We start from the raw sequence: 25,032 nt of genomic DNA on the forward strand, positions 1-25,032 counted from the left end.
GACCTCGTAGGGTAAGAGCCGAATACCCCAGGTCTATTCCAGACCTCGTAGGGTAAGAGCTGAATACCCCTGGCCTATTCCAGACCACGTAGGGTAAGAGTTGAATACCCCTGGCCTATTCCAGACCTCGTAGGGTAAGAGTTGAATACCCCTGGTCTATTCCAGACCTCGTAGGGTAAGAGTTGAATACCCCTGATCTATTCCAGACCTCGTAGGGTAAGAGTTGAATACCCCTGGCCTATTCCAGACCTCGTAGGGTAAGAGTTGAATACCCCTGGCCTATTCCAGACCTCGTAGGGTAAGAGTTGAATACCCCTGGTCTATTCCAGACCTCGTAGGGTAAGAGTTGAATACCCCTGGCCTATTCCAGACCTCGTAGGGTAAGAGTTGAATACCCCTGGCCTATTCCAGACCTCGTAGGGTAAGAGTTGAATACCCCTGGCCTATTCCAGACCTCGTAGGGTAAGAGTTGAATACCCCTGGCCTATAACAATTGAGTTTTTTACTCTGCGGCAAGTCTTATAGGCTCTGTTGGAATTTGCTTCAGTCATGTGATTGTTCCTGTCAATCTCTAATGTTATTCCCTCCTTCTCCCCCTTCCACTCCATCACTTATATAATGCCCTACCCCCTCCATCCCTCCTCCCTTCACCCCCCCTCTCTGTCCATCCTCCTCTCTCAGGTGAATGATTGAGAATCAGACTGAGCTCCTTTCTGTGGGACCTCGTCCCATGCTCCTCCCTCCTCTCAGGGGATGGCCAAGGTCCAGGATGGACACACAAACACATGTGACAGGTACACTACACTCCCTCCCTACGTAGGGTCACAACACATTTCTACATACTCTGAGTGTGTGTGTGTGTGTGTGTGTGTGTGTGTGTGTGTGTGTGTGTGTGTGTGTGTGTGTGTGTGTGTGTGTGTGTGTGTGTGTGTGTGTGTGTGTGTGTGTGTGTGTGTGTGTTTGTGTGTGTGTGTTCCCGGTGCAGCCCTGCGATGTTAGAAGAGAGCCAGGATGGTATGGACAGTGGTAGCCTGACTCCTGGCCCAGCTTCAGCTCGACAGGTCTGCATTCAGCGCCACCCCAGCCAAGGCTTCGGATTCATAGCAGGCAGCCAGAGACCAGTCATTGTACGCTCCGTCTCTGCAGGTAGGTAGGGAACTGTGTGTGTGTGTGTGTGTGTGTGTGTGTGTGTGTGTGTGTGTGTGTGTGTGTGTGTGTGTGTGTGTGTGTGTGTGTGTGTGTGTGTGTGTGTGTGTGTGTGTGTGTGTGTGTGTGTGTGTGTGTGTGTGTGTGTGTGTGAGTGTGAGTGTGAGTGAGAGAGACAGAGCGATAGAGCGGTAGAGCAAGAGATAGAGAGAGAGAGAGAGATGATATATGAGTGTTGTCAGTTTGATGTCTTTGTCTGTGTGTCCATTACTCATAGACTAAGCGTTCCTCTGCCTGTGTGTGTATGTGTGCTGTCCCAGACGGCCCGTCCATCGGCAAGCTTCTCCCTGGAGACCAGATCCTGGCCATCAATGAGGAGGTGGTGAGCGAGGCTTCCCGGGAGAGAGTCATAGACCTTGTAAGGTAACATCCTTTATATCACCACAGGGGAGGGGGAGGGAGGAGGGCGGTGGGTTTGGTTAGGAAGGTAAGGGGTGGGAGGTGGGGGGAGATAAGGAATGAGTCGAGTCCAACGCAATGTGTCTCTAGATTGTTATTCGTCTATAGCCTACACTTTATGTGAGTCTAGGACAGGACAAACTTTGGTGGGAATGTTTTCCTGAGTTCTTTCAATGTGTGAACTCACACAACACATAAGAGCAGAATATTTGCAGTAAATGCAGCAGCAGTACAGCGGGGATCGTTCTGTGTGTTTGAAGGCTAAATTCATGGAGAAATAGTCTGTCTCTAAGCCTCATGTGTTCCATAGAAACAAGAACAGGACAGTTTCTTCCAATGCCACAGCCCTGGTGTTACCTAATCCACTCCACACTCCTCTCCTCTTTTCTGTCCTCTCTTTAGATGCTGCAAAGACTCCATAGTTCTCACCGTGCTGCAGCCTCACCAGGTAACAATACACAGTTCTCTCTCACCGTTACTCTCTCACGCCTTTTCTCCTTGAAGTTCTCAAACTCTATCTGTATCTCTGTATCCCTCCATGTCTCCCTCTCACACACAAAGCAACAACACATACAGATCTCTCCCTCATTCTCTCTCTCCATCATTCTCTCTCATTCTCTCTCTTTCCTATCTCTCCAACATTCTACCTCTCCCTCATTATCTCTCCATCATTCTCTCTCTCTCATTCTCTCTCTCATTCTCGCTCTCCCTCATTCTATTTCTCTCTCATTCTCTCTCTCTCTCTCTCACTATTTTTACTGTGTGTCGTGATTGTCAGTAAGTACTCTTCACACACACTAAATACAAATGGTTCTATATAGTACCAAATAAGGGTTATTTGGCTGAACCGTTTTGGTGCTATATGGACTTTTTTTACGGTTCTAAATGGAACCTGTATGGTGCTATAAAGAACCCTTAAAAAAGGTTATACTGCATATAGCACCAAAAACCCTTATATAAAAACCTTTTTTTATCGTTCTTTATAGATCCTTTATGGAGAACGGAGCTACACTGAGTGTACAAAACATTAAGAACACCTTAATATTGAGATACACCCCCTTTTGCCCTCTGGGTATGGACTCTACATGGTGTTGAAAGTGTTCCACAGGGATGCTGGCCAATGCTGACCCCAATGGTTACAGTTCTTGACACACTCAAACCGGTGCGCCTGGCATCTCCTACCATACCCCGTTCAAAGGCCCTTAACTATTTTGTCTTGCCCATTCACCCTCTGAACGGCACACACACAATAAATGTCTCAATTGTCTAAAGGCTTAAAAAATTATTTTTCAACCTGTCTCCTCTCCTCATCTACAATGATTGAAGTGTATTTAACAATTGACATCAATAAGGGATCATATCTTTCACCTGGTCAGTCTATGGCTATGTCATGGAAAGAGCCCTACATATCATAATATCTGGTTTCATCACTATATTATATTGTTAAAATTCCATAGGTTTTATTGTTGTGTTTATCGACAAGTTGAACAGCTGGGGTTCCCTGAAAAGAAACTTGACTTAGTCAACCGTTCGCAATTGACACAAGGCCGTGAGTCTTTCACAAGACACCATCTCTGGTCATAGTCCTACATAACATGTAATAGTGTAAAACAACAGATTTGATCAAATGGAATGACACACTCACTCACAGTTGCACAAAAAGAGCTGTGAACAAACAACGCCCAAAAATAATCTAATGAGCCGCGTCCCGTACATTCAGTGGTGGAAAAGTAACAAAAGTCAAAATTGAGTAAAAGTAAAGATACCTTAATAGAAAATGACTCAAGTAAAAGTGAAAGTCACCCAGTATATATATACTTAAGTATCAAAACTAAATGTAATTGCTAGAACATATTTATCAAAAGTAAAACACACTCTGACATCATTTACAGATAGCCAGGGGCACACTCAGACACTCTGACATCATTTACAGATAGCCAGGGGCACACTCCAACACTGACATCATTTACAGATAGCCAGGGGCACACTCCAACACTCTGACATCATTTACAGATAGCCAGGGGCACACTCCAACACTCTGACATCATTTACAGATAGCCAGGGGCCCACTTCAACACTCTGACATCATTTACAGATAGCCAGGGGCCGACTTCAACACTCTGACATCATTTACAGATAGCCAGGGGCCCACTTCAACACTCTGACATCATTTACAGATAGCCAGGGGCCCACTTCAACACTCTGACATCATTTACAGATAGCCAGGGGCACACTACAACACTCTGACATCATTTACAGATAGCTAGGGGCCCACTCCAACACTCTGACATCATTTACAGATAGCTAGGGGCCCACTCCAACACTCTGACATCATTTACAGATAGCTAGGGGCACACGTCAACACTCTGACATCATTTACAGATAACCAGGGGCCGACTCCAACACTCTGACATCATTTACAGATAGCCAGGGGCACACTCCAACACTCTGACATCATTTACAGATAACCAGGGACACACTCCAACACTCTGACATCATTTACAGATAGCCAGGGGCACACTCCAACACTCTGACATAATTTACAAGCGAAGAATTTGTGTTTATTGAGTCGGTCAGATCAGAGGCAGTAGGTATGACCAGGGATGTCCTCTTGATGAGTGTGTGAATTGGACCATTGTCCTGTCCTGCTAAACATTCAACATGTAACTAGTACTTTTGGGTGTCCGGGAAAATGTATGGAGTAAAAAGTACATCATTTTCTTTAGGAATGTAGTGGAATAGAAGTTAAAGTTGCCAAAAATATACATAGTACAGTAACGTACAGATACACAAAAATACGACTTTAGTAGGACTTTAAATAGGACCACCGATAAATCCACTATAATTGAGAATTTCAATAAGCATTTCTCTACGGCTGGCCATGCTTTCTACTTGGCTACCGCTACCCTGGTCAACTGCCCGGTACCCTCCACAGCAACCCGCCCAAGCCCCCACCATTTCTCCTTTACCCAAATCCAGATAGCTGATGTTCTGAAATAGCTGCAAAATCTGGACCCCTACAAATCAGCCTGGCTAGACAATCTGGACCCTCTCTTTCTAAAAAATATCTGCTGAAATTGTTGCACCCCCTATTACTAGCCTGTTCAACCTCTCTTTCGTATCGTCTGAGATTCCCAAAGATTGGAAAGCTGCCGCGGTCATCCCCCTCTTCAAAGGGGGTGACACTCTAGACCCAAACTGCTACAGACCTATATCTATCCTACCCTGTCTTTCTAAGGCCTTCAAAAGCCAAGTTAACAAACAGATTACTGACCATTTCGAATCCCACCATACCTTCTCCGCTATGCAATCTGGTTTCAGAGCTGGTCATGGCTGCACCTCAGCCACGCTCAAGGTTCTAAACGACATCATAACCGCCATCGATAAGAGACATTTACTGTGCAGCCGTATTCATCGACCTGGCCAAAGCTTTCAACTCTGTCAATCACAGCATTCTTATTGGCAGACTCGACAGCCTTGGTTTCTCAAATGATTGCCTCGCCTGGTTTACCAACTACTTCTCTGATAGAGTTCAGTGTGTCAAATCGGAGGGACTGTTGTCCGGTCCTCTGACAGTCTCTATGGGTGTGCCACAGGGTTCAATTCTCGGGCCGACTCCCCAATCTACCATTCCAGTGTTTAATTGCTATATTGTAATTACTTCGCCACCATGGCCTATTTATTTCCTTAACTTACCTCATTTGCACTCACTGTATATAGACTTATTGTTTTCTTTTGTTCTGCAGTATTATTGACTGTATGTTTTGTTTACTCCATGTGTAACTCTGTGTTGTTGAATGTGTCGAATTGATACGCTTTATCTTGGCCAGGTCGCAGTTGCAAATGAGAACTTGTTCTCAACTAGCCTACCTGGTTAAATAAAGGTGAAATAAAATAAATAAATAAAATGAAGTATTTTTACTCAAGTACTTTACATCACTTCATAACCTTTAATTATCACAAAAAAAAGAATAAACCCTTTTTTTAACTTAAAATAACCATTGGGCTCAAAGGGTTCTTTGAGTCATTAAGGTTCCACATAGAACCATAACCCTTCCCAGTGCAGTGCTACTGAACACAATCACCTCTATAGGCTGCATGGCAACTGTACTACTAGGATTTCTCGTATCAACAGTCTGTTTCAAAAGCACTGTTGGGGCGGCAGGTAGCCTAGTGGTTAGAGCTTTGGGCCAGTAATAGAAAGGTTGCTAGATTGAATCCCTGAGCTGACAAAATTCTGTCGTTCTGAACAAGGCAGTTAACTCACTGTTCCTAGGCTGTCATTGTAAATAAGAATTTGATCTTAACTGACTTGCCTAGTTAAATAAAGGTTAAATGATACACAAACACGTAGTAGTCTTTTTGTTGCCTTCGTAATGACAGACTCATATTCAGCCAGGCATGTAATTAAACTTTCATGTAAATTATTTAACCATCTAACTAAATCAAGTTTTTGCCAAACTTGACAATATGGTTTCAAAGCAAAAAATGTAATAAAAACTTTTCTAATTTGCTTAATATGAATTGTTAATGCCGTTAATAAACCCTACATGTCTTCATCTTTCCTCTCTTCTAGTCACCTAAGTCAGCCTTTATAAGTGCAGCTAAGAAGGCCCATCTGAGAACCAACCCGCCCAAAGTGCGCTTTTCAGAACAAGTGTCCTTCAGTGACCCAGACTCAGTAAGTACCACTCTGCTGGTGATCCTTCAGTGACCCAGCCTCAGTAAGTACCATTCGCTGATCCTTCAGTGACCCAGACTCAGTAAGTACCATTCCGCTGATCCTTCAGTGACCCAGACTCATTAAGTACCACTCCGCTGGTGATCCTTCAGTGACCCAGACTCAGTAAGTACCACTCTGCTGGTGATCCTTCAGTGACCCAGACTCAGTAAGTACCACTCTGCTGGTGATTCTTCAGTGACCCAGACTCAGTAAGTACCACTCTGCTGGTGATCCTTCAGTGACCCAGACTCAGTAAGTACCACTCTGCTGGTGATCCTTCAGTGAACCAGCCTCAGTAAGTACCATTCGCTGATCCTTCAGTGACCCAGACTCAGTAAGTACCAGTCCGCTGATCCTTCAGTGACCCAGACTCATTAAGTACCACTCTGCTGGTGATCCTTCAGTGACCCAGGCTCAGTAAGTACCACTCTGCTGGTGATCCTTCAGTGACCCAGACTCAGTAAGTACCACTCCGCTGGTGATTCTTCAGTGACCCAGACTCAGTAAGTACCACTCTGCTGGTGATCCTTCAGTGACCCAGACTCAGTAAGTACCACTCTGCTGGTGATCCTTCAGTGACCCAGCCTCAGTAAGTACCATTCGCTGATCCTTCAGTGACCCAGACTCAGTAAGTACCATTCCGCTGATCCTTCAGTGACCCAGACTCATTAAGTACCACTCTGCTGGTGATCCTTCAGTGACCCAGGCTCAGTAAGTACCACTCCACTGGTGATCCTTCAATGACCCAGACTCAGTAAGTACCACTCCACTGGTGATCCTTCAGTGACCCAGACTCAGTAAGTACCACTCTGCTGGTGATCCTTCAGTGACCCAGACTCAGTAAGTACCACTCCACTGGTGATCCTTCAGTGACCCAGACTCATTAAGTACCATTCCGCTGGTGATCCTTCAGTGACCCAGACTCAGTAAGTACCATTCCGCTGGTGATCCTTCAGTGACCCAGACTCAGTAAGTACCACTCCGCTGATGATCCTTCAGTGCCCCAGACTCAGTAAGTACCACTCTGCTGGTGATCCTTCAGTGACCCAGACTCAGTAAGTACCACTCTGCTGGTGATCCTTCAGTGACCCAGACTCAGTAAGTACCACTCTGCTGGTGATCCTTCAGTGACCCAGACTCAGTAAGTACCACTCTGCTGGTGATCCTTCAGTGACCCAGACTCAGTAAGTACCACTCTGCTGGTGATCCTTCAGTGACCCAGACTCAGTAAGTACCACTCTGCTGGTGATCCTTCAGTGCCCCAGACTCAGTAAGTACCACTCCGCTGATGATCCTTCAGTGCCCCAGACTCAGTAAGTACCACTCTGCTGGTGATCCTTCAGTGACCCAGACTCAGTAAGTACCACTCTGCTGGTGATCCTTCAGTGACCCAGACTCAGTAAGTACCACTCTGCTGGTGATCCTTCAGTGACCCAGACTCAGTAAGTACCACTCTGCTGGTGATCCTTCTCTCACACCTGCACTCTTCTTTCCATCTCTCTCTCCATTTATGTCTTCTTCTATGTTGTTCTTGCTTTCTAAATCGTTAATACTCTTTCTATTTTTCTCTAAACCAATTTCTCTCACTATTAATTCTTTCTCCACTTCTCTCTAAAACATTCTCTTTCATTTGTTCTCTCTTTACCTTGGGTCTGGGCTTGTCTCCCGGCTGATTAAACATGGTTGAACATCCTCTTCCTCTTTGGGTAGCTGACTACCTGCACCATACAAAACAGCCTTGGGTCCAACACAGTGCAGCTTTTGATTATAAATTGTTCTCCTCCAGATCGATGTCCTCTCTCTCTGATAGAGCACAGGTTGCGCCTCTAAACTGTTTCTAAGATGTTTGTTAAACATTGGACACCTTTCGAATTGAGCTGCAGCAGCGTTACAGTGTGAGGCTGGCTGAGAGCAGACATGTAAAGTCCCTGCTTGGCTGTGAAAGCCCTCTCCCTACTGTCTCTGAGCTCTGAATAAGTGTCCCGAATGGCACCCTATTCCCTACGTAGTACACTACTTCTGACCAGAGCCCTATGTGCCCTGGTCAAAAGTAGTGCACTATATAGGGAATATAGTGCCATTTTGGACGCAAGCTGAGTTCTCTTCTCAAAGCCCAGAGAAGTTGGCTCTACAGTGAAGCCAACAAGCTTATCTCTCACTGTTCCTATTGACAGCTTGTTGTGCAATTTATGAATAACAAGTTAGACTTCAGCTGCTTGGTTTCAACATCATCTCTATGCATCCCAAATAGCATTCTTTATATAGTGCAGAGCCCTGTGGGCCCTGGTCAAAAGGGCATAAGATGACTAAATAGAGAATAGGATGACATTTGGGATGCAGCCCTGGTGTGTGTTGCTAACAAGTCGTAAGAGTGGAATCAATGAGTACACAAGTTTACATTTCCCTGCCAGTCTGGACACGTTTCCCTAAACTAAAGCAACAACCTGTAGGGAACACACACAGGGGGGTGGAGAGATAACTAGTCAGCCTCTAACAGGAGAGATAACTGGGGAGCCTCTAACACAAGATATAACTGGGGAGCCTCTAACACAAGAGATAACTGGGGAGCCTCTAACAGGAGAGATAACTGGGGAGCCTCTAACAGGAGAGATAACTGGGGAGCCTCTAACACGAGAGTTAACTGGGGAGCCTCTAACACATGAGTTTGCGGGGAGCTAACGGGAGAGTTACTGGCTCGTGGCCTTTCATTACCAGGAAAGTAAGCATCCCCTCATGCATGACGTACACACACCCACACACCCACACACCCACACACAGCAGCCTGGGGGCTAAGAGGTATCAATAACACACATGATAATACCATAGATCTCACCTATAGCCTAGATTAGACTGCATGTAGACCCCTCCTATACAGATATATAGAGAGAGAGATGGTCCTCCTCCACTTGGTGGAGGCCTGATACAGGGAGAGAGAGATGCTCCTCCTCCCCTGGGTGGAGGCCTGATACAGGGAGAGAGAGATGCTCCACCTCCCCTGGGTGGAGGCCTGATACAGGGAGAGAGATATGCTCCTCCTCCCCTGGGCGGAGGCCTGATACAGGGAGAGAGAGATGCTCCTCCTCCCCTGGGTGGAGTCCTGATACAGGGAGAGAGAGATGTCCCTCCTCCCCTGGGTGGAGGCCTGATACAGGGAGAGAGATATGCTCCTCCTCCCCTGGGTGGAGGCCTGATACAGGGAGAGAGATAGGCCTGATACAGGGAGAGAGATATGCTCCTCCTCCCCTGGGTGGAGGCCTGATACAGGGAGAGAGATGCCCCTCCTCCCCTGGGTGGAGGCCTGATACAGGGAGAGAGAGATGCCCCTCCTCCCCTGGGTGGAGTCCTGATACAGGGAGAGAGAGATGCCCCTCCTCCCCTGGGTGGAGTCCTGATACAGGGAGAGAGAGATGCCCCTCCTCCCCTGGGTGGAGTCCTGATACAGGGAGAGAGATATGCTCCTCCTCCCCTGGGTGGAGGCCTGATACAGGGAGAGAGAGATGCCCCTCCTCCCCTGGGTGGAGTCCTGATACAGGGAGAGAGATATGCTCCTCCTCCCCTGGGTGGAGGCCTGATACAGGGAGAGAGATATGCTCCTCCTCCCCTGGGTGGAGGCCTGATACAGGGAGAGAGATATGCTCCTCCTCCCCTGGGTGGAGGCCTGATACAGGGGAGAGAGATGCCCCTCTTCCCTGGGTGGAGGCCTGATACAGGGAGAGAGATATGCTCCTCCTCCCCTGGGTGGAGGCCTGATACAGGGAGAGAGATATGCTCCTCCTCCCCTGGGTGGAGGCCTGATACAGGGAGAGAGATATGCTCCTCCTCCCCTGGGTGTATGATTGGTAAAGATGGAACAATCCCCCTTCTGCAGAGTGTTTAATCATGTCTATCCGTCTCCTGGGATCAGGCTGGGAATGGGGATTGATTGGTTTGGACTTACATATCAGTGCAGACCACCTAACCTGAGCATGTGGAGTTTATCTTCGTAGAGGGAGAGAGAGATGAGGGCTACATCTACTATGGATGCATCCCAAATGGCACCCTATTCCCTACATAGTGCACCACTTTTGACAGGAGCCAATAGGGCTCTATGTAGGGAATAGGGTGCCATTTGGGAAGGAGCCCTTGTGGCTCTCATAATGCTCCATTTCTCTATGGCTGCGTCTAAAACAGAGCCCGTATATACTTCTGAGGAGAGCCAGGGGCACTATATAGGGAATAGGGTGCCATTTAGGAGACAGGGTGCCATTTGGGAGACAGACCCTGCTTGCACTGCTCTGCTCCATACTCGGGTCACACAACACAGCCTGTTATGCTAAATTCAACCTTTACTTCTGCCACCATCATTTCCCTCAGGTTTTAGAGAGAAGCCACGGTGGACTAGGAGGAATTCTAAACTACACTCTTAGAAAAAAGGGTTCCAAAAGGGTTCTTCGGCTGTCCCCATAGGAGAAGCCTTTTGGGTTCCATGTACAACCCTCCGTGGAAAGAGTTTCACATGGAACCCAAAAGGGTTCTACCAGGAACCAAAAGAGTTCTCCCTTGAACCAAAAATGGTTCCACCTGGATCTAAAAAAGTTATCCTACAGGGACAGCCGAAGAACCCTTTTAGGTTCTAGATAGTATATTTTTTTGTAAGAGTGTAGCCTGGCTGACATCTTATGTGGATACATCTGTAGTGGATACATCTGTAGTTGATACATCTGTAGTGGGTACATCTGTAGTTGATACATCTGTAGTGGATACATCTGTAGTTGATACATCTGTAGTGGATACATCTGTAGTGGATACATCTGTAGTTGATACATCTGTAGTTGATACATCTGTAGTTGATACATCTGTAGTTGATACATCTGTAGTGGATACATCTGTAGTGGATACATCTGTAGTTGATACATCTGTAGTGGATACATCTGTAGTTGATACATCTGTAGTTGATACATCTGATACAGTTGATACATCTGTAGTGGGATAGTGGGATACATCTGATACATCTGTAGTGGGATACATCTGTAGTGGATACATCTGTAGTTGATACATCTGTAGTGGGTACATCTGTAGTTGATACATCTGTAGTTGATACATCTGTAGTGGATACATCTGTAGTGGGATACATCTGTAGTTGATACATCTGTAGTGGGATACATCTGTAGTGGGATACATCTGTAGTGGATACATCTGTAGTGACGTCAGTCTATTCTAAATGATGCTCACATTTACTGAAGGATTCATTTCATTACCTCTCATCATATAATTGTTCAATATTATTACATTTTTGTCATTCAACAGATGCTCTTATCCAGAGTGACTTAGAGAATAAATTATTGATTAAGTGCCTTGCTCAAGGGCACATTGGCAGATTTGTAACTTTTTGGTTACTGGCCCAAAGCTCTTCACCACTAAGCTACCTACACTGCATTTGGAAAGCATTCAGAAGCCTTCTCTTTTTCACATTTTGTTACGTTATAATTACGTTATAAGCTAATTACGTTATAATTACGTTATAAGCTAATTACGTTATAATTACGTTATAATTACGTTATAAACTAATTCTAAAATGGATTAAAAAATAATAATGCTCGCCAATCTACACAAAATACCCCAAAATGACAAAACGAAAACAGGTTTTTAGAAATGTTTGCAATTTTATATATAAAAAAACAGAAATACCTTATTTACATAAGTATTCAGACCCTTTGCTAGAAGACTCGAAATTGAGCTCAGGTGCATCCTGTTTCCATTGATCATCCTTGAGATGTTTCTACAACTTGATTGGAATCCATCAGTGCTAAATTCAATTGATTGGACATGATTTGGAAAGGCACACAGTTGACATGTATGTCAGAGCAAGAACCAAGCCATGAAGTTGAAGGAATTGTCCGTAGAGCTCCGAGACAGGATTGTGTCAAGGCACAGATCTGGGGAAGGGTACCAAAAAATGTTTGCAGCATTGAAGGTCCCCAAGAACACAGTGGCCTCCATCGTTCTTAAATGGAAGAAGTTTGGAACCACCAAGACTCTTTCTAGAGCTGGCTTGCTGGCCAAACTGAGCAGTCGGGGGAGAAGGGTCTTGGTCAAGGAGGTGACCAAGAACCCGATGGTCACTCCGACACAGCTCTAGAGTTCTTCTCTGGAGATGGGAAAACCTTTCAGAAGGACAACCATCTCTGCAGCACTCCACCAATCAGGCCTTTATGGTAGAGTGGCCAGACGGAAGCCACTCCTCAGCAAAACACACATGACAGCCCGCTTGGAGTTTGCCAAAAAGCACCTAAAGGACTCTTAGACCATGAGAAACAAGATTCTCTGGTCTGATGAAACCAAGATGGAACTCTTTGTCCTGAATGCCACACGTGACGTCTGGAGGAAACCTGGCACCAACCCTACGGAGAAGCATGGTGGTGGCACCAACCCTACGGTGAAGCATGGTGGCGGCACCATCCCTACGGTGAAGCATGGTGGCGGCAGTATCAAGCTGTGGGGATGTTTTTCAGCAGCAGGGACTGTGAGACTAATCAGAATCGAGGGAAAGATGAACGGAGCAAAGTACAGAGAGATTCTTGATGAAATCCTGAAAACCTAGGGGTCTGAATACTTTCCCGAAACGATTGTAGCAGTGAGCGGCAATACTGTAGCTGTGAGGGGCTATACTGTAACTGTGAGGGGGCTATTCTATAGCTGTGAGGGGCTATACTGTAACTGTGAGGGGCTATACTATAACTGTGAGAGGCTATACTGTAACTGTGAGGGGCTATACGATAATTGTGAGGGGCTATACTATAAATGTGAGAGGCTATACTATAAATGTGAGAGGCTATACAGAACTGTGAGGGGCTATATTGTAGCTGTGAGGGGCTATACTGTAACTGTATACTGTTGAGGGGCTATACTGTAGCTGTGAGGGGCTATACTGTAGCTGTGAGGGGCTATACTGTAGCTGTGAGGGGCTATACTATAGCTGTGAGGGGCTACACTGTAACTGTGAGGGGCTATACTATAGCTGTGAGGGGCTACACTGTAACTGTGAGGGGCTATACTATAGCTGTGAGGGGCTATACTGTAACTGTGAGGGGCTATACTGTACATCTTCCCCATCCTCCTCTCTCTCTGTTCTCTAAGTGGTTTTCAGACCAGCAGTGGATGATGTGGGTGTGTGACTGGGGCTTTGAGTCACCAACTCTCTCCACTTACCTCATTCACCCTCCTAGTCACAGTACCTCCGGAAAGAGTGAATACCTGTCACGCCCCATCTCCCTACCTGGACTGAATTCAACTCCAGCAGAGGAAACTTTTCTGATGAGTGGCTGATAAAAGCATAATAACCTTGAGTCATCAGGCCTCCTGCAGTTCCCTGGCCTACGTAACCACTGCACTTTATAGTCTATTCAGCCAGCTAGCTACCAATTGTACTCGCAACACCGGCACATACATATTAAATGGATGTATTGAGGAAATGTAATCAGCTTCTCTTTGATCACAGCACAATATATCCAGGCAGGGTTTCTAAAGCAGAGATTCAGGCTGCCCCGGTTCAAATAAGGTATTGCGCCCCCATTGCACTCTGGAAGCTCCAGTCTGGTTCCTTCTTTAACTGCTTTTAGATGGAAGGTACTTCTATCTGCACTTTCCACAGTTACAGACTTCCAACACCATTCAATTATAGCCCTGATCCTCTACTCTGGGGTTTATTAGATGTACTGTACCATGTTGATGTGCGATTTTGACCTTTTAAGTTTTTTTCTCAGATACCTCATATTGCCTCTCTCTTACTGCTATAAGAGGCACTCAGGTTTTACAGTTTCTCTCTTTCTCTTCCTACCTCTCTCTCTTTCACTCCATCTCTCTCTCTTTCTCTCTCTCCCTCTCTTTCTTTCACTCTCTCTCTTTCTCTCCCTCTCTTTCTCTCCCTCTCTTTCTCTCCCTCTCTTTCTCTCTCTGCCTCTCTTCATCTCTCCCTTTCTGCCCACCCTCTCTGTCTCTCTCTCTCTCTGTCTCTCTCTCACAGACAATGCTAAAGGACGACTCTTTGCTACTCATACCAAATGTGCTGAAGGTGTTCCTGGAGAATGGTCAGATCAAGTCCTTTACGTTTGACAGCCGCACCACTGTCAGGGTACGTATACAGTGTATGATCCAATTTGTAAGCATTACCAAGAGAGTGAATGTGAAAATGGATTCAAAATGGTCGCCCTCTGCTGGCGATTTGCAGGATGTGCAATGACACAAGTAATAGGAGGGTTTTGATTGGTTACATTGCCTACTATGCTAATGTTTCTGTATAAAATATTCTCTGCTACTCTAAAATTACCAGAGATCCCAGTCTGTAACTTTGATACGCCCGAAGAGTATATTATTTTCAACAATAGATTGTAAAATACTACTCATATTACAGAATGAGCAGTAAAGCTTCATATATCACCAAATGTTGCTTAGCGTCTTAAAGAAGGCTTGGGTAATCCTAAAATGTCACAAATGTTCCAACTTCAATTATTTATTTCTCAATTATGCTTTATTAAGATACAACTGTCAAATATTTGTCCAAAAATCTGGGTATTTAAAAAAATATATTTTTATGCCTATTTAATCCCACCACAGTGTCCGATTTCAAATAGGCTTTACAGCGAAAGCACCACAAACGATTATGTTAGGTCACAACAAACTCACAGAAAAATTCAGCCATTTTTCCAGCCAAAGAGAGGAGTTACAAAAAGCACAAATAGAGATAAAATGAATCACTAACCTTTGATGATCTTCATCAGATGACACTCATAGGACTTCATGGTACACAATACATGTATGTTTTGTTTGATAAAGTGCATATTTATATAAAAAAATCTCAGTATACATTGGCGCGTTACGTTCACTAGTTCCAAAAACATCCAGTGATATTGCAGAGAGCCACATCATTTTACAGAAATACTCATTATAAATGTCGATAAATACAATTGTTAGACATGGAAATATAGATATACCTCTTCTTAATGCAACCGCTGTGTCAGATTTCAAAAAGTCTTTACGGAAAAAGCAAACCATGCAATAATCTGAGACGGAACTCAGAAAAAAACAATTATCCGCCATGTTGTAGTCAACAGAAATCAGAAATCACATTATAAATATTCCCTTCCCTTTGACGATCTTCATCAGAATGCACTCCCAGGAATCCTAGTTCCACAATAAATACTTGATTTGTTCGATAATGTCCATTATTTATGTCAAAGTAGCTACTTTTGTTAGCGCGTTTAGTACACAAATCCAAACGCTCGTGCAGGTCCAGCCGAACGTCGGACGAAAACTTAAAAAGGTTATATTTCAGGTCGAAGAAACTTGTCAAACTAAGTATAGAATCAATCTTTAGGATGTTGTTATCAAGAATCTTCAATAACGTTCCAACTGGAGAATTCCTATGTCTGTAAAGAAGCAATGGAACGCAGGTAGCTCTCATGTGAAATGCGCGTGACCAGGACCTGGCTCTCTGCCAGACCACTGACTCAAACAGCTCCCATCCGGCTCCACAACACAGTAGAAGTCTCATTCAAGTTTCTAAAGACGGTTGACATCTAGTGGAAGCCCTAGGAAGTGCAACTTGATCCATATCCCACTGTGTTTTCAATAGGGGCTGGGTTGAAAATCGACCAACCTCAGATTTCCCACTTCCTGTTTGGATTTCTTCTCAGGTTTTTGCCTGCCATAAGAGTTCTGTTATACTCACAGACATCATTCAGTGTTTTCTATCCAATACTAATGATAATATGCACATATTAGCAACTGGAACTGAGGAGCAGACAGTTTAATCTGGGCACCTCTGGGCACCTTTCATCCAAGCTACTCAATACTGCCCCTGCAGCCATAAGAAGTTTTAAACTGCACATGAAATGCAAACATATTGACTACCCACTGAATCAACATTGTTTCCACATCATAAACAAAATGCTGGTGAATCAACATGGAAAACTGATTGGATATTCAAAATGTCATCAACGTAAGGGAATCCAACTTTTAACCTAAATCCAATGACAGGGGGAATTATTTGGTTGATTTCACGTTAGTTGACAACTAAACCAATTGTAAATCAAAACTAGATGTTGAACTGGCATCTGTGCCCAGTGGGTGTAACCATCACTTCCCCCCAAAAATACAAATACCTAATGACATCAATGATGGTAAGACTCCCTCCACAGTATATGAAGAACAGGCCTCGTTCTGAGAAGCCCACTTCCTTCAATTCACAGTATTTTATAATGTCTGTGTTACGTCTCAAATGGCACCCTATTCCCTATGTAGTGCACTACTTTTGACCCAAGCGCTAGTCAAAAGTAAGCACTAAAAAGGGAATAGGGTGCCATTTGGTACACAAGATGTAATATTGTAATGACATCCAGCAGTCAGTCAGGAGACACTGTCAGGCTCTCACTGTCAGGCTCTCACTGTCAGGAGACACTGTCAGGTTCTCACTGTCAGGCTCTCACTGTCAGGCTCTCACTGTCAGGCTCTCATTGTCAGGAGACACTGTCAGGTTCTCATTGTCAGGAGACACTGTCAGGCTCTCACTGTCAGGCTCTCACTGGCAGGCTCTCACTGGCAGGCTCTCACTGTCAGGCTCTCACTGTCAGGCTCTCACTGGCAGGCTCTCACTGTCAGGCTCTCACTGTCAGGTTCTCACTGTCAGGCTCTCACTGTCAGGAGACACTGTCAGATTCTCACTGGCAGGCTCTCACTGGCAGGCTCTCACTGGCAGGCTCTCACTGTCAGGCTCTCACTGTCAGGCTCTCACTGTCAGGCTCTCACTGTCAGGAGACACTGTCAGGTTCTCACTGTCAGGAGACACTGTCAGGCTCTCACTGTCAGGCTCTCACTGTCAGGCTCTCACTGTCAGGCTCTCACTGTCAGGAGACACTGTCAGGCTCTCACTGTCAGGCTCTCACTGTCAGGAGACACTGTCAGATTCTCACTGTCAGGCTCCCACTGTCAGGAGACACTGCCAGACTCTCACTGTCAGGCTCTCACTGTCAGGCTCTCACTGTCAGGAGACACTGTCAGGATCTCACTGTCAGGAGACACTGTCAGGCTCTCACTGTCAGGCTCTCACTGTCAGGAGACACTGTCAGGTTCTCACTGTCAGGCTCTCACTGTCAGGCTCTCACTGTCAGGAGACACTGTCAGGTACTCACTTCAGGAGACACTGTCAGGCTCTCACTGTCAGGCTCTCACTGTCAGGAGACACTGTCAGGTTCTCACTTCAGGAGACACTGTCAGGAGACACTGTCAGGCTTTCACTCTCAGGAGACACTGTCAGGCTCTCACTGTCAGGAGACACTGTCAGGCTCTCACTGTCAGGAGACACTGTCAGGCTCTCACTGTCAGGAGACACTGTCAGGCTCTCACTGTCAGGCTCTCACTGTCAGGCTCTCATTGTCAGGCTCTCACTGTCAGGCTCTCACTGTCAGGCTCTCACTGTCAGGAGACACTGTCAGGTTCTCACTGTCAGACTCTCACTGTCAGGCTCTCACTGTCAGGCTCTCACTGTCAGGCTCTCACTGTCAGGCTCTCACTGTCAGGAGACACTGTCAGGCTCTCGCTGTCAGGTTCTCACTGTCAGGCTCTCACTGTCAGGCTCTCACTGTCAGGCTCTCACTGTCAGGAGACACTGTCAGGTTCACACTGGCAGGAGACACTGTCAGGCTCTCACTGTCAGGCTCTCACTGGCAGGCTCTCACTGGCAGGAGACACTGTCAGGTTCACACTGTCAGGAGACACTGTCAGGCTCTCACTTCCCCCAAAAATACAAATACCTAATGACATCAATGATGGTAAGACTCCCTCCACAGTATATGAAGAACAGGCCTCGTTCTGAGAAGCCCACTTCCTTCAATTCACAGTATTTTATAATGTCAGGTCTCAAATGGCACCCTATTCCCTATGTAGTGCACTACTTTTGACCCAAGCGCTAGTCAAAAGTAAGCACTAAAAAGGGAATAGGGTGCCATTTGGTACACAAGATGTAATATTGTAATGACATCCAGCAGTCAGTCAGGAGACACTGTCAGGCTCTCACTGTCAGGCTCTCACTGTCAGGAGACACTGTCAGGTTCTCACTGTCAGGCTCTCACTGTCAGGCTCTCACTGTCAGGCTCTCATTGTCAGGAGACACTGTCAGGTTCTCATTGTCAGGAGACACTGTCAGGCTCTCACTGTCAGGCTCTCACTGGCAGGCTCTCACTGGCAGGCTCTCACTGTCAGGCTCTCACTGTCAGGCTCTCACTGGCAGGCTCACTGTCAGGCTCTCACTGTCAGGTTCTCACTGTCAGGCTCTCACTGTCAGGAGACACTGTCAGATTCTCACTGGCAGGCTCTCACTGGCAGGCTCTCACTGGCAGGCTCTCACTGTCAGGCTCTCACTGTCAGGCTCTCACTGTCAGGCTCTCACTGTCAGGAGACACTGTCAGGTTCTCACTGTCAGGAGACACTGTCAGGCTCTCACTGTCAGGCTCTCACTGTCAGGCTCTCACTGTCAGGCTCTCACTGTCAGGCTCTCACTGTCAGGAGACACTGTCAGGCTCTCGCTGTCAGGTTCTCACTGTCAGGCTCTCACTGTCAGGCTCTCACTGTCAGGCTCTCACTGTCAGGAGACACTGTCAGGTTCACACTGGCAGGAGACACTGTCAGGCTCTCACTGTCAGGCTCTCACTGGCAGGCTCTCACTGGCAGGAGACACTGTCAGGTTCACACTGTCAGGAGACACTGTCAGGCTCTCACTGTCAGGCTCTCAATGTTAGGCTCTCACTGTCAGGCTCTCACTGTCAGGAGACACTGTCAGGTTCTCACTGTCAGGCTCTCACTGTCAGGCTCTCACTGTCAGGCTCTCACTGTCAAGAGACACTGTCAGGTTCTCACTTCAGGAGTCACTGTCAGGCTCTCGCTGTCAGGTTCTCACTGTCAGGCTCTCACTGTCAGGCTCTCACTGTCAGGCTCTCACTGTCAAGAGACACTGTCAGGTTCTCACTTCAGGAGTCACTGTCAGGCTCTCGCTGTCAGGTTCTCACTGTCAGGCTCTCACTGTCAGGCTCTCACTGTCAGGCTCTCGCTGTCAGGTTCTCACTGTCAGGAGACACTGTCAGGTTCTCACTGTCAGACTCTCACTGTCAGGCTCTCACTGTCAGGAGACACTGTCAGGCTCTCACTGTCAGGTTCTCACTGTCAGGAGACACTGTCAGGTTCTCACTGTCAGACTCTCACTGTCAGGCTCTCACTGTCAGGCTCTCACTGTCAGGAGACACTGTCAGGCTCTCGCTGTCAGGTTCTCACTGTCAGGCTCTCACTGTCAGGCTCTCACTGTCAGGCTCTCACTGTCAGGAGACACTGTCAGGTTCTCACTGTCAGACTCTCACTGTCAGGCTCTCACTGTCAGGCTCTCACTGTCAGGAGACACTGTCAGGCTCTCGCTGTCAGGTTCTCACTGTCAGGCTCTCACTGTCAGGCTCTCACTGTCAGGCTCTCACTGTCAGGAGACACTGTCAGGTTCACACTGTCAGGAGACACTGTCAGTCTCTCACTGTCAGACTCTCACTGTCAGGCTCTCACTGCCAGGCTCTCACTGTCAGGCTCTCACTGTCAGGCTCTCACTGTCAGGTTCTCACTGTCAGGCTCTCGCTGTCAGGCTCTCACTGTCAGGCTCTCACTGTCAGGCTCTCACTGTCAGGAGACACTGTCAGGATCTCACTGTCAGGAGACACTGTCAGGCTCTCACTGTCAGGCTCTCACTGTCAGGAGACACTGTCAGGTTCTCACTGTCAGGCTCTCACTGTCAGGCTCTCACTGTCAGGAGACACTGTCAGGTACTCACTTCAGGAGACACTGTCAGGCTCTCACTGTCAGGCTCTCACTGTCAGGAGACACTGTCAGGTTCTCACTTCAGGAGACACTGTCAGGAGACACTGTCAGGCTTTCACTCTCAGGAGACACTGTCAGGCTCTCACTGTCAGGAGACACTGTCAGGCTCTCACTGTCAGGAGACACTGTCAGGCTCTCACTGTCAGGAGACACTGTCAGGCTCTCACTGTCAGGCTCTCACTGTCAGGCTCTCATTGTCAGGCTCTCACTGTCAGGCTCTCACTGTCAGGCTCTCACTGCCAGGCTCTCACTGTCAGGAGACACTGTCAGGTTCTCACTGTCAGACTCTCACTGTCAGGCTCTCACTGTCAGGCTCTCACTGTCAGGCTCTCACTGTCAGGCTCTCACTGTCAGGAGACACTGTCAGGCTCTCGCTGTCAGGTTCTCACTGTCAGGCTCTCACTGTCAGGCTCTCACTGTCAGGCTCTCACTGTCAGGAGACACTGTCAGGTTCACACTGGCAGGAGACACTGTCAGGCTCACTGTCAGGCTCTCACTGGCAGGCTCTCACTGGCAGGAGACACTGTCAGGTTCACACTGTCAGGAGACACTGTCAGGCTCTCACTTCCCCCAAAAATACAAATACCTAATGACATCAATGATGGTAAGACTCCCTCCACAGTATATGAAGAACAGGCCTCGTTCTGAGAAGCCCACTTCCTTCAATTCACAGTATTTTATAATGTCAGGCTCAAATGGCACCCTATTCTAGGCACTACTTTTGACCCAAGCGCTAGTCAAAAGTAAGCACTAAAAAGGGAATAGGGTGCCATTTGGTACACAAGATGTAATATTGTAATGACATCCAGCAGTCAGTCAGGAGACACTGTCAGGCTCTCACTGTCAGGCTCTCACTGTCAGGAGACACTGTCAGGTTCTCACTGTCAGGCTCTCACTGTCAGGCTCTCACTGTCAGGCTCTCATTGTCAGGAGACACTGTCAGGCTCTCATTGTCAGGAGACACTGTCAGGCTCTCACTGTCAGGCTCTCACTGGCAGGCTCTCACTGGCAGGCTCTCACTGTCAGGCTCTCACTGTCAGGCTCTCACTGTCAGGCTCTCACTGTCAGGAGACACTGTCAGGTTCTCACTGTCAGGAGACACTGTCAGGCTCTCACTGTCAGGCTCTCACTGGCAGGCTCTCACTGTCAGGCTCTCACTGTCAGGCTCTCACTGTCAGGAGACACTGTCAGATTCTCACTGTCAGGCTCCCACTGTCAGGAGACACTGCCAGACTCTCACTGTCAGGCTCTCACTGTCAGGAGACACTGTCAGGATCTCACTGTCAGGAGACACTGTCAGGCTCTCACTGTCAGGCTCTCACTGTCAGGCTCTCACTGTCAGGAGACACTGTCAGGTTCTCACTGTCAGGCTCTCACTGTCAGGCTCTCACTGTCAGGATACACTGTCAGGTACTCACTTCAGGAGACACTGTCAGGCTCTCACTGTCAGGCTCTCACTGTCAGGAGACACTGTCAGGTTCTCACTTCAGGAGACACTGTCAGGAGACACTGTCAGGCTTTCACTCTCAGGAGACACTGTCAGGCTCTCACTGTCAGGAGACACTGTCAGGCTCTCACTGTCAGGAGACACTGTCAGGCTCTCACTGTCAGGAGACACTGTCAGGCTCTCACTGTCAGGCTCTCACTGTCAGGCTCTCATTGTCAGGCTCTCACTGTCAGGCTCTCACTGTCAGGCTCTCACTGCCAGGCTCTCACTGTCAGGAGACACTGTCAGGTTCTCACTGTCAGACTCTCACTGTCAGGCTCTCACTGTCAGGCTCTCACTGTCAGGCTCTCACTGTCAGGCTCTCACTGTCAGGAGACACTGTCAGGCTCTCGCTGTCAGGTTCTCACTGTCAGGCTCTCACTGTCAGGCTCTCACTGTCAGGCTCTCACTGTCAGGAGACACTGTCAGGTTCACACTGGCAGGAGACACTGTCAGGCTCTCACTGTCAGGCTCTCACTGGCAGGCTCTCACTGGCAGGAGACACTGTCAGGTTCACACTGTCAGGAGACACTGTCAGGCTCTCACTGTCAGGCTCTCAATGTTAGGCTCTCACTGTCAGGCTCTCACTGTCAGGAGACACTGTCAGGTTCTCACTGTCAGGCTCTCACTGTCAGGGTCAGGCTCTCACTGTCAAGAGACACTGTCAGGTTCTCACTTCAGGAGTCACTGTCAGGCTCTCGCTGTCAGGTTCTCACTGTCAGGCTCTCACTGTCAGGCTCTCACTGTCAGGCTCTACTGTCAAGAGACACTGTCAGGTTCTCACTTCAGGAGTCACTGTCAGGCTGTCAGGCTCTCACTGTCAGGCTCTCACTGTCAGGCTCTCGCTGTCAGGTTCTCACTGTCAGGAGACACTCAGGTTCTCACTGTCAGACTCTCACTGTCAGGCTCTCACTGTCAGGAGACACTGTCAGGCTCTCACTGTCAGGTTCTCACTGTCAGGAGACACTGTCAGGTTCTCACTGTCAGACTCTCACTGTCAGGCTCTCACTGTCAGGCTCTCACTGTCAGGAGACACTGTCAGGCTCTCGCTGTCAGGTTCTCACTGTCAGGCTCTCACTGTCAGGCTCTCGCTGTCAGGCTCTCACTGTCAGAGACACTGTCAGGTTCACACTGTCAGAGACACTGTCAGGCTCTCACTGTCAGACTCTCACTGTCAGGCTCTCACTGCCAGGCTCACTGTCAGGCTCTCACTGTCAGGCTCTCGCTGTCAGGTTCTCACTGTCAGGCTCTCGCTGTCAGGCTCTCACTGTCAGGCTCTCACTGTCAGGCTCTCACTGTCAGGAGACACTGTCAGGTTCTCACTGTCAGGCTCTCACTGTCAGGCTCTCACTGTCAGGCTCTCACTGTCAGGCTCTCACTGTCAGGCTCTCGCTGTCAGGTTCTCACTGTCAGGCTCTCGCTGTCAGGCTCTCACTGTCAGGCTCTCACTGTCAGGCTCTCACTGTCAGGCTCTCACTGTCAGGAGACACTGCCAGACTCTCACTGTCAGGAGACACTGTCAGGCTCTCACTGTCAGGCTCTGAGACGACTCTGATATCTCTAACCATTAAGGCACAATATTAGATTTCAGAAATGTATTTTCCAGTTCATTGAGGGAGAGCGTGATGGAAAATGGATGGAGAGAGAGAGAGAGAGAGAGAGAGAGAGAGAGAGAGAGAAAGAGAAAGGACAGAGAGGAGACAAAGGACAGAGAAAGTGAGGGAGAGATATAAAGGGAGGGAGGGAGGGAGGGAGGGAGGGAGGGGGGAGGGAGGGAGGGAGGGAGGGAGGGAGGGAGGGAGGGAGGGAGGGAGGGAGGGAGGGAGGGAGGGAGGGAGGGAGGGAGGGAGGGAGGGAGGGAGGGAGGGAGGGAGGGAGGGAGGGAGGGACATAAATGGAGAGAGAAAGAACGTGAGGGAGCGAGAAAGAGAGGGGTAAAATAGTTCTACTGTGGCCTAATTAAATGGAATCACATTCAAATGTAAAATGCAAATCAATCAGTTGCACCATAGGACGCCACACCAGATCTCTTCAGTGAATAACGTGTACATTTCGATTCAATTGTACGATTTACGCCATATAGTGACAATGACTTGACTGAAATGACTATTTATTTCCCCATCCACTTTGTGTTGCATCAGATTGTTGTCATTGTAATCCTTGGTCACTATTGCCCATACAGCTTATCCTTGTTTTGTTTTAGCAGACAGTCAGTTTGTTTCTGCACCACTGTGATTCAAGGTGAATGCATCTCCATCTCTGCTGCTAGGACATTCATCCACCATCAACCCTTCCATTTAGGAGACTACAGTACTCAAACTAACTGTTACAATAGGTCACTGGCTGCACATACACACACACACACACACACACACACACACACACACACACACACACACACACACACACACACACACACACACACACACACACACACACACACACACACACACACACACACACACACACACACACACACACACACACACACACACACACATACACACACACACACACACACATACACACACACACACTCACATACACACACACACACACACACACACGCACACACACACACGCACACACACACACGCACGCACACACTCACATACACACTCACACACACACACATTGTTCATAGACTAACAACACTCATGACATTGCTCATGAAGCCACAAGGAACAGAGCAAAGAATACACTGTGGCTCAGTCCCAAATTTATCCCTATTACCTAAACTATACAGTCCCAAATGGTCTCCTATTACCTAAACTATACAGTCCCAAATGGTCTCCTATTACCTAAACTATACAGTCCCAAATGGTCTCCTATTGCCTAAAGTATATAGTACCAAATGGCCCCCTATTACCTAAACTATACAGTCCCAAATGGTCTCCTATTGCCTAAAGTATATAGTACCAAATGGCCCCCTATTACCTAAACTATACAGTCCCAAATGGTCTCCTATTGCCTAAAGTATATAGTACCAAATGGCCCCCTATTACCTAAACTATACAGTCCCAAATGGTCTCCTATTGCCTAAAGTATATAGTACCAAATGGCCCCTATTACCTAAACTATACAGTCCCAAATGGTCTCCTATTGCCTAAAGTATATAGTACCAAATGGCCCCCTATTACCTAAACTATACAGTCCCAAATGGTCTCCTATTGCCTAAAGTATATAGTACCAAATGGCCCCCTATTACCTAAACTATACAGTCCCAAATGGTCTCCTATTGCCTAAAGTATATAGTACCAAATGGCCCCCTATTACCTAAACTATACAGTCCCAAATGGTCTCCTATTGCCTAAAGTATATAGTACCAAATGGC

General features: G+C 47.3%; 2 protein-coding genes across 2 annotated transcripts in view; both read left to right on the forward strand.

Moving 5' to 3' along the window:
* Positions 1 to 679: 679 nt before the first annotated feature.
* On the forward strand, positions 680 to 1,573 carry LOC121840386 (FERM and PDZ domain-containing protein 4-like). Its single transcript, XM_042303356.1, has 3 exons — positions 680 to 794; positions 986 to 1,146; positions 1,467 to 1,573. Exons 1-3 carry the CDS (start codon positions 754 to 756, stop codon positions 1,571 to 1,573), a joined length of 309 nt encoding a protein of 102 aa, XP_042159290.1. The 5' UTR covers positions 680 to 753.
* Positions 1,574 to 2,007: 434 nt separating this feature from the next.
* The window catches only part of LOC112260784 (FERM and PDZ domain-containing protein 3-like), a 39,346-nt gene continuing 16,321 nt past the window's right edge, over positions 2,008 to 25,032 (forward strand). The window contains exons 1-3 of the mRNA XM_042303014.1: positions 2,008 to 2,053; positions 6,182 to 6,286; positions 14,331 to 14,438. Coding sequence (XP_042158948.1) covers positions 14,334 to 14,438 — 105 coding nt within the window. The 5' untranslated portion in view covers positions 2,008 to 2,053; positions 6,182 to 6,286; positions 14,331 to 14,333. The remainder of the gene's footprint in view (positions 2,054 to 6,181; positions 6,287 to 14,330; positions 14,439 to 25,032) is intronic.

Source organism: Oncorhynchus tshawytscha, linkage group LG21, assembly GCF_018296145.1.
Source record: "Oncorhynchus tshawytscha isolate Ot180627B linkage group LG21, Otsh_v2.0, whole genome shotgun sequence".
Taxonomy (NCBI): domain Eukaryota; kingdom Metazoa; phylum Chordata; class Actinopteri; order Salmoniformes; family Salmonidae; genus Oncorhynchus; species Oncorhynchus tshawytscha.

What these genes read in the sequence shown, in the direction of transcription:
- LOC121840386 (XM_042303356.1), top strand. Translation starts at nt 754, where the DNA reads ATGGCCAAGGTCCAGGATGGACACACAAACACATGTGACAG. An exon ending in CACACAAACACATGTGACAG is followed by an intron (nt 795 to 985) that starts GTACACTACACT and finishes TTCCCGGTGCAG; the next exon opens with CCCTGCGATGTTAGAAGAGA. An exon ending in TGTACGCTCCGTCTCTGCAG is followed by an intron (nt 1,147 to 1,466) that starts GTAGGTAGGGAA and finishes GTGCTGTCCCAG; the next exon opens with ACGGCCCGTCCATCGGCAAG.